General features: G+C 49.4%; 1 protein-coding gene across 1 annotated transcript; it reads right to left on the minus strand.

The window, feature by feature from the left end:
* Window positions 1-282: 282 nt before the first annotated feature.
* GIPC3 (GIPC PDZ domain containing family member 3) lies at window positions 283-9270 on the minus strand. The gene is made up of 6 exons (XM_044671341.1): window positions 9034-9270; window positions 5402-5587; window positions 2866-3046; window positions 1195-1307; window positions 933-1014; window positions 283-528 (listed from the first exon to the last, which is right to left on the minus strand). The coding sequence occupies exons 1-6, from the start codon at window positions 9268-9270 to the stop codon at window positions 377-379; spliced, it is 951 nt and encodes a 316-aa protein (XP_044527276.1). The 3' UTR covers window positions 283-376.
* Between the last annotated feature and the right edge of the window lie 355 nt (window positions 9271-9625).

A 9625-nucleotide genomic window follows, 5' to 3' on the forward strand; every position in this document is an offset into this window, starting at 1 on the left:
CGGACTATCTTTGGGGAACCAGAGCCTTGAGCAGGTTTTTGTGAGCCAGAACACTGAACTTGTTTGTGGGGTTCAGAGAACTGGGATGATTTCTGGTGGGAGCCAGGAGTCTGGGCCACCTTCTGAGTCCCAGAAGGCTGAGCAGGCTTTCGCTGGCCAGAATACTGAGCTTGTCTAGGGGTATCTGAGCTCTGGGCTAGCTTCTGATGGCTGCACTGAGGCTGAGCTGACTTCTGGGGACCAGCTTTCAGAGCCTGGGTTGGTGCCTGGGGATAGGGGACTGTGCTGGGGGTCCTGGGCCTGGGTCGAACAGCCGGGGGCCTGCCCAGGGTTTCTGGGCCACCCTGGGTTCCAGGGTTCTGGGCCAGTGACCTGCCTAGCCGCAGGCTTCCTTGGCCTCTCCTATCGCTGCCCACACCTCCACCACAAATTCGTCCGGGAAGGCAAACTCGCCCAAGACGGAGTCCAAGCCTCGAGCAAACTCCTGAGCGCTCTGAGTTTCTTTGGAGGTCTCCACCAGAGTTGAGGCTGAGGTAAAGGCAGAGAGTGAAGTGAACAAGAGGAGCCACAGATCCCATCTCCCGTCCCTCCTATCTCTAGACTCTCATTTTCTCCTGATCCATTCTATGCCCCATTTCCCTGGACCCTATCCTCTGATCCATCTCCTCCTTCCTCTCCTTCCTCTCCCACTCTCCTAGTCCAGATCCATACACCAGACTTCAGTGAATAGTTTCTTTCTGCCCCACCATCCAACCTCCTGGGACCTTCTCTTTCCCCCTCCCCCAAAATCTCTGTATTCCTCTCAGTACCCCCCATTTTACCTCCCATTTCCTGCTATCCCTCAGCTCCAATGGTCTCTCCCTCAACCCTATATTTCCCCCTCAGTCCCTGTCCCTCCCCGGGGTCCCCACAGGCTTACCCTGGCCCCTTACCCAGGTCTGGGTCCCGGATGCCCATGTAACTCTCCAACAGGTCATCCACCCTTCGAGCAGCCTCCTCCTCAAACTCACTGGGCTGGGGCAGGAGGGAGGGGGTGGGGTCAAAGATTTGGCCCCTGGGTTAGGCAAGGTGCATCGTAATCCTTGGATCCCACTATACCCTTCCCTCCCATCTCAACATCCGCCTCATCTTGGGCCCATTAGGGGACCCCCAGGAACCTGGGTTCTTCCTTCCTTCCCTCCCCACCTTACTCACCACCTCCTCCACTGTAGCAGAACCCCGGGCTCGGAGGCGAAGAGTCTCCCTCCCACTGGTCACTTTCCCCTCCCCAGGGCACTTGCTGCTCCTGGTCCTCTGGCCTATCATATCTAGAAGACATGATGGGGGAAAGAGAGTTAGAGGAAGGAGGTTCTAGAACTAGTACTAGTGTTCTCTAGAACACCTACCTGGCACAGAGCAGATCTAGAATCCCTCCTTTGCAAGCCCTCAAGAAGTCTGTAGCTGATTCTCCCTAGAATTCATAGTGGTTCCAGATCCTCTCCTTGATAGACAGCTCTAGAATTCAGTTATTCCAGAACTCTCTCTCCTGTGAACAGCAAACCAACCTCTATCTCCCCAAATATCTCTAGAATCCATAGTGGTTCCAGATCCTCTCCCTGATAGCTCCAGAACTCACTGTTATTCCAGAGCTCTCTCTCCTATGAACAGCAAACCATCCTCTACCTCCCCAAATATCTCTAGAATTCATAGTGGTTCCAGATCCTCTTCCTGATAGCTCTAGAACTCACTATTATTCCAGAGCTCCCTCTCCTATGAACTGCAAACCATCCTCTACCTCCCCAAATATCTCTAGAATCCATAGTGGTTCCAGAAACCCTCTTCCACAAAGTAGGGGCTTCCACGGATTTCTCTAGAAAGTTCTTCTTCCAGAACACTAATCCTATCTAAAACTTCCTTCCACAGTAGTATTCCCTGTCCCACCCCCAGCTCAGCTACTCCAGAATCTGTTGGGTTAACCACTTTTTTTTTTTTTTTTTTTTTTTTTGGCTCTCCAATCAGCATGAAATCGTGGAAAAGAGAATCTTAACTCAGAACCAGGAGATCTAAGTCCCAGGCTAGTCATTCCAGTTGCCAAACACAGGACCATGGGCAAATTAGTAAGCCTCTTTGAGTCTCAGCTTCCTCATCTGTAAAATGGGGGCGTTAATATTTGTATCACCTTCTTCAGCTCATCAGCGAAGCAAGTGCTTTGTAAACTAATTATTTCAAGGATTTGCCTGGGTGATCCCAGTCTATCCATGACTTCGAAGGTAGTTCCTTGAATTGCTATGACTTAACAAAAGTCCTCACCTCTTGGCCAAGCTTCTGGAGATCTATATTTCCCTAAGCCAAACCTGGAAACAACAGATATACAGCCAACCCCTGGACCTGTTCTTGCTAGGACTCAGTCATCTCTCCAGCTCTGGTTCCATCAGCAAAGCGGCAGAGAGCCTGCCACCCCTTGCCAGACTGCCCTTCCCCTCAAGTCTTCCTTGGTGAAGAGGGGACCCTGGGCTCTTGAAGCATATATTAATGGGGCACAAGTTCCGACAGGTCTTGCCACAATGAAGGAGTGACTGAATTGTACCAAGTATGGGCTCGGGGACAGATTATATGTGTGACACAGAGCCAAGCAAAGTGCCGAGAGCCTCTTCACCAGATAACTGAGCGACCATGTATTGAAGCCTCAACAAACTGAAGCAAGCAAGTCAGGAATAGGATGAGATCCAGGATCCCTGAGGAACTGGAATGTCAATGTGCCTCATTCTGTCATTAGTCCCCAAACCCATCCTTCTGTTGCCTGCAGAGTTTCCCTTTCCTGGTTCTCTCTGGGCTGTTCTGGAGACCCTTCCTACAAGAGCTTCCTTCTCCCACTAGTTGCCTCACCAAAGGCCCTTTTGGGCTGCACCAGCCTCAGGGTGAAGGGCTGAGCCTTAGGCAGCTCCCGGAGCATCTTGGCCACCTCATAGTGTCGGCAGCCCACGATGGTTTGGTCATTGATGGCCTCAATGCTGTCTCCCACACATACTGCCTCGATCCGGTTAATGATGCTTCCTTCCTTGATCCTCTGGGCGGAGGAGAACAAGGGCATCATGAAGGGTCCCCCAAACAGCCCTCCCACTCGTCTTCTAGTCCCTGGCCCCTCCCCCCCCCCCCCAGTATCCAGTCCCATCATCTGATTCAAGGGATTTCTGAGCAATGGAACATATCCTGAATTTCCCCACTCTCCCCAAGCCCTAGTTCAGTGATCTCCAGACAGTCAATAGCAGAGTACATTTCATTAAAGACTGGGGATCTCTAAGCACTCGGAGAACAAGCTCATCTCTCTGGAGGACAACATATTCTCAGACCTGCTTAGTGACCAGCACACTTACAAGCTTTCATTGATTGAGATCCCCTCTTTAAGGGATGAAGAATCTGGTGGATATCGAAATAATCCTAGAGACTAAGGATGAGGGATCTTTACACTTTAGGTAAACAAACAAACCTCCCCCTTCAAGGAGGGAACTCAAAGCACTTAGTTGCCAAGCAAGTCTTTACCTTGGGCGAATCTCCCTCAGATTGGCCAAGGATCCTTGAGGATTAAAGGCTAGATTTCCTCATGTCTGTGACTCTTTCCCAGATTCCAGGGAAGAGGGGCGAAGCTTCAAAGTTCACCCTCCTCTCCCTATGACACCCATTCTCCCCCTTCTAAAACTATCCCACTCCATTCCCTCTAAGAAATCTCAGAGCCCTGGAGACTAGGGGAGCCACCCTCTTGCTATAGAGCCCAAAGCTTATTTATCCCCAAAAGAATGTAAAAACCTTGGGGACAGAGACTGTGTCACTTTTGTCTTTGAATCTCTAGCACCTTGCCCAGTGTCTGGCACATATTCGGTGCTTAATAAATGCATAGCAGCTGATTAAAACTGGAGATAAATACTGGACCAGGGATTGTGATGGGAGTCAATGAAAAGAAGAAGAAGAAAAAGTAGAAGAAGGAGAAGGAGGAGGAGGAGGAGGAGGAGGAGGAAGAAGAAGAAAGAAGAAGAAAACTAAGGGTCTGTGGATAGATTTCAAGAAGTCCATTTACTTGGATGAAAAGAAAAATACTTCTTTATTTTTAACCACTGAAATTTAGCATTTCCTTCCATTATTTAAAAACATTATTCTGAGAAGGGGGCCATCCAGTGGTGTGCTGGGGGAAAAAAGGTTGCACAACACACTTTTAAACTTAATTTGCGTCATTAACATCTCCATCACTTTCTTAAATCTGGAGAATCGAGAAAACAAAAAAATCAAGCACTGATTTGTAGCATTTGTGTAGTTCTGATGTGTAAGTACTCTTATTGAAATTTAACAATCAACTCAGTGAGCTGTTTAGAGCTGGCTCCAACATACTCCCAGCATAGGCTTCATCAGATTGCCGAAGAGGCCATCAGAAAGGTTAAGGAGGCTTGGTTCAGAGGAAACATCTGAAAAGGGTACAGGACACTAGACAAAAGGATCTGGGGGGGAGCGGGGCAGCTGGGTAGCTCAGTGGATTGAGAGCCAGGCCTAGAGACAGGAGGTCCTAGGTTTGAATCCGGCCTAAGACACTTCCCAGCTGTGTGACCCTGAGCAAGTCTCTTCACCCCCATTGCCCTCCCTTACCACTCTTCCACCTATAAGTCAATACGCAGAAGTTAAGGGTTTAAAATAAAAAAAAAAAAAAGTATCTGGGAAGGCTTTTCTGTGGAGACTCGGGATCTCTAAGCATTCGAGAACAAGCTCATCTCTTTTTTTTTTTTTTTTTAAACCCTTGTACTTCGGTGTACTGTCTCATGGGTGGAAGAGTGGTAAGGGTGGGCAATGGGGGTCAAGTGACTTGCCCAGGGTCACACAGCTGGGAAGTGGCTGAGGCCGGGTTTGAACCTAGGACCTCCTGTCTCTAGGCCTGACTCTCACTCCACTGAGCTACCCAGCTGCCCCAAGCTCATCTCTTTTGAGGACCTATTTTCAAGCATGCCTAGTGACCGGCACTCATACAAGCTTTCATTGACTGAGAACATCCCCTCTTTAGGGATGAGACATCTAGGAGGTAAGGAGGAGCTTTCGAGGCTGATCTCCTCAGAATCAGTGTCTTGCATCTTGACCATATGGTGTATGGAATGAGACGGAGGGACGAAGGCAGAAAGGAGGAGATCATAGAGCTAGAGAGGTCCCAAACCTAGAATATCAGAACCAAAAGGACCCTTAGAAAAAAATACTGTAGAATATCAGAGTTCAAAGAGGCCTTGAATCATAGACCAGAAAGGGACCTTAGGAACCATTCGGTCTAACCCCTTCCTTCTGTAGAGACCCCTTTTACCAATAATCCAGAATGCATTCATCCAAGCTCACCCAAGAACCCAGTTCTCCTGACTCCTAGCCCACTGCTCTTTCTGTTGTCCGGTCCCAATACCTTGATGAAGGCATAGCCTGCCCCATTGTCTGTGATGGTGAGGCCCAACGCATCCTCCGTCTTAGTGACTTCCACCTCCTTGGTCTCACCACGTACATGGGCAAAGATAAAGTCCTCCAGCCCAATCTGGCCTCCCAGCAGCTTCTGCATGTCCACCTTGTGGCTGTTGAGAGTGCAAAACAGGATCTGCCCCCCCACCAGGGAAATGGGGAGAGAGGAAGCCACATGGTCATTGGGAGAAGTCTGGCCTTCACTCCTGAGTCAGCCCCATCCCAGAGTAACCCAGGCACTTATCAGTCCTTTTGGACAAGTTGTCAGAGGTCGAGATGACTGCCTTCTATTCTTTGGACCTCGCCTTCATCAGGAGGTTGGGTTAGATGCCCTCTCTTTCAGAACAAAGATGGTCCTTAGAACTTAGAATACTAGAACAGGGACTCTAGGACCCTTCCCTGTTTTATTATTCTCTGTTCTAAGGACCCTCTCTGCTCTGTCACTGCTTGTGCTAAGCTCTTCCAGCTCCTACAGTCTATGTTCCAGGTCCCTCCCTACTCTGACATTCTATATGCTAAGGGCTTCTTCACCTCTGACATTCTCTGCCCTAAGGTTCTTTCTTGACATACTGGGTTCTCATGCTCCTCCCGCTGTGAGAGTCCTTGTCTAGAAGTCCTTTCTGGTTGACATCCTACGTTTTGTTCTCCAAGGTCCCTCCAGCTCTCCTGTTCTAGGATTTCAGTAGTCTAAGTGATCAACTCACTGGGACATAGAGCAGGCATTTGTCACTTCCATTTAACAAATGGAAAAAGTAATGCCCGGAGACAGGAAATAACCTGCCAATGGTCACACAGCAAACTGGTTGCAGAACCAACACCAGAACCCACGGCTCCTTATACCACATGCTTTGGGGCCCCAAGGAATTAAGAAGGAATTTAAGGAATGCCCCTCTTTTCTCCCACAATGGCCTTTGCTATCCCTGAGAGGGTTCGATGTTCCGAGAATCCCGTCTTTGCATAGCAAGACTTCCAAATGCCATCTCTATCCATTATGCTTCTGACCAAGCCAGTCACGAAGATGGCAGCTAAGAGGTACAGTGGATAGAATGCCGATTCTCAAGTGAGGAACACCCAGAGTGCAAAACTGGTCTCCCAAATTTATTAGCTATTTGACCCTGAGCAAGTCACTTAACCTGAATTTCCTCTACTGCAAAATAAAATAAAGATAATAATAGCACCTACCTCCCAGGACTATTGCCAGGACAGTGCCTGGCACATTGCAGGTGATTAATAAATTAATATTCTCTCACTTATACCATTCTTTTAATAAACATTCTCCTATAAATTCTCTCCCACTTGTAGAATTTTCTTTGATTCCCATTTAAAATTTTTTTCATTTAAATTTAATTTTTTAGTTTTTTCCCCTGGTTACATGTTTCTTCTTGTCTTCCACTGGGTTATACATGTATTATCTTTGAGTCACATTTTGAATGGTTTTTCTTCCCCTACATTGTTTCTGAATCAGCATCATCTATTTGCATCAGGTCATGGATCATAGTTAGAGCTTACATGTCACTTTTGCTCATTGAGACTGGGAGAGTTTAAGAGATTTGTCCAAGATCTCAGAGTTAAATACTATCAGAACCAGGGCAGCTCGTTCTGATAAGCTCAATGGATGGAGAGCCAGGCCCACAGACAGGAAGTCCTGGGTTCAAATCTGGCCTCAGACATTTCCTAGCTGGGTGACCCTGGACAGATCACTTAATCCCCATTGCCTAGCTTTTACCGCTCTTCTGCCTTAGAAACAATACATGGTATTAATTCTAAGAGAGAAGGGAAGGGTTTTAAAAAGAAAAATAGTATCAGAACCTAGGTCTTCCAACATCCTCTTTTGAACTGACCCTAGAAAACACCCTCTTGTGGCTGGAGTGGCTGGAGACAGACAGGCAAGGCAGAGAAGTTGAAGATGCCAGACTAAGGCGTTCTGTTATGCTATGGTGGTGGTGGCAGCCAAAGGGTGCCACACAATTTAGGCGTGAGGATCAATAGATCTGTAGGGCTCTGCACACAGTAGATCCTTCATGATTCTGTTGAATTGCACTGGATGGAGTGTCTGGCCCTGCATCTTAAGCAGGCTTATTTTTGTGCCCAGAAATTTTATGGCTTTGAGTTGATGACAGTCAGAGATCAAAGAAAGTTTACAGTGAATAAAGCCCTGGGGCCAAATAGAAAGCCTCTGGCTTGGCTTGAAGAGGAATTGGGAGGCTGAGGTGAGGAGGACAGAGAATCCAGAGATCCAGTCCCCGTGGCCTCCTCCCAAAGGCAGCTCCAGAAGCTCCTTCCAGCCTCTCTTCTTCTTACTCTCAGCCTAGAATGCTGAGTGGATCCTCCTGGCTTTATTCAGAATCTGTCCCTCCTCTCACCTCCTTCTGCTTTTTCTTTCCTGGATCTCTCCTAAGACTCCATGTGTCCCAAGATCTGGTGACCAGGCATCCTATCCTAAAGCTGAAATTGTGGTCTTCCCCCTTTCCACCCCACTGGAGATATCCCCGCTCCCCTGGGCTGGGGATAGCCCCTAGAATCTGGGCATCCACAGGTAGCTTATAGCTGACAAGAGCTCTGAATTTTCATAGGTAAGAAGAATTTGATTCAAGCTAAGTGGATAGAACACTGGAACTGGAATAAGAAAGATGTGAGTTCAAATTCTGTCTTGGGCACTCCACTGTGAGACCCCTGGCTCTTAACCTCTTTCAGTCTCAGTTTCCTCACCTGTAAAATGGGAATAATATCGCTGGGTTTGAAGTCAGGAAGACCTGAGTTTAAATCTGGTCTCTGACACTTCCTGGCTAGGTGACTGTGGGCAAATCATGGAACTTTGTTTGCCTCAGTTTCCTCATCTGTAAAATGAGCTGGAGAAGGAAATGGCAAACCCTTCCAGTATCTTTGCCAAGAAAACACGCAATGGGGTCATAAAGAGTCAAACACACCACAACCGTTGATGTGAGGACTGGCCAACCAAACAACATTTATTCAGTATCTACTAAGGGCTAATGACTACAAATCTCTTTATAGCATCTGAAGGGCTATCTAAATGCTATCTATTTTTATCTGGGGGTTAGTCAGGGCAGTTCTGGATCTTCTAGGAGCCAAACAATAACTCTGGGAGATGGGTCGTGCCCTGGGATTGCAGTATCTGAGATTTAGAGCTGGAAGGAGCTTTACAAGGTCCTCTAGTCTTTTGTAAATGAAGAAACTGAGAAACTGAAGTTCAGAATGGTTAAGGGACTTCTCCAAAGACACACAGTCCTGGGAAGAAGGCAGAAATCAATCAACCAACGACTATCTATTATTAAGCCCCTCGTCTGTGCCAGGCATTGTGCTAGACCGGGGAATGCAAATACAACGAATGAAATGACCTCTGCTCCTAAGGAGTTTCCAAATCTAACATGTTTTCGTTCCCATTCCCATTTAAGAGGTGAGAAAACCGAGGGTCGGAGAGATGACTCGCTGCGGTTATTAGGGCCCTGGATAGATGCTGCCAGGTCTCCCGCCTCCTGAGGCGCCACGTTGGGAATTTGATCCCAGACCTCCCCGGACCTAGGACCCGCCACCTCCCGAGCCAGGGACATGGGATCGGCTCACCTCGGTAGGGGAGATGCCGAAGGCTTCGGCGATCTTGGCGTAGAGCTCCCGGACATTGGTGAAACCCTCGATCTTGCCCGTGGGGCTGCCGTGCGCCAGCTGGGTGTGGAACACCAGTCGAGGCCGGATGCGAGGGGCGCTGGGGGCCGGGGCCGCCTGCTCTGCGGGTGAGGGAGGGGGCGGCCGAGGGGCAGAGGGCTGGGCCCCCTGTGCCTCCCGGGCCCCTCCGCTCTCCATGGGCTTGCCCAGCCGCACAGGGGGCCCCGAGCGTCCGACGGCGCCAGCCGGATTCGGGCTGCTTCCTTCCCCCCCTTCCTACAGCTGCCCCCGCCCCCTCCCGCCGACAGCCGAGCTCTGGGCTGTAACACAACTCCGGGCACAGCGGCGGACAGCAGGAACATGATCCTGGTCCCAGGTAAGCGACACCGGAGGGAGGAGCCGACGAAGGCCCAGGTGAGGGGGTGGGGGAAGGCGGGCGCCCAGGTGTCCCCGCGCCTGACAGCTCAGCACCTCGGCTCCTTCTCCTGGGGCCCAGACAGCTGCGCTCAAGGGGCAGGACCAGATGGGCCCTCACTGACGGGGCGGCCCGCCA

Source organism: Gracilinanus agilis, chromosome 1 (genome assembly GCF_016433145.1).
Source record: "Gracilinanus agilis isolate LMUSP501 chromosome 1, AgileGrace, whole genome shotgun sequence".
NCBI lineage: Eukaryota > Metazoa > Chordata > Mammalia > Didelphimorphia > Didelphidae > Gracilinanus > Gracilinanus agilis.

Bases quoted from the DNA above. Each gene is read 5' to 3' on its own strand.
- GIPC3 (XM_044671341.1), bottom strand. From the start codon at position 9,270: ATGGAGAGCGGAGGGGCCCGGGAGGCACAGGGGGCCCAGCCCTCTGCC. The intron at 3,047-5,401 runs GTATTGGGACCG...TCCTCCGCCCAG, and splicing joins CAGGCTATGCCTTCATCAAG to AGGATCAAGGAAGGAAGCAT. The intron at 1,015-1,194 runs GTGAGTAAGGTG...CTCCTGCCCCAG, and splicing joins CTGCTACAGTGGAGGAGGTG to CCCAGTGAGTTTGAGGAGGA.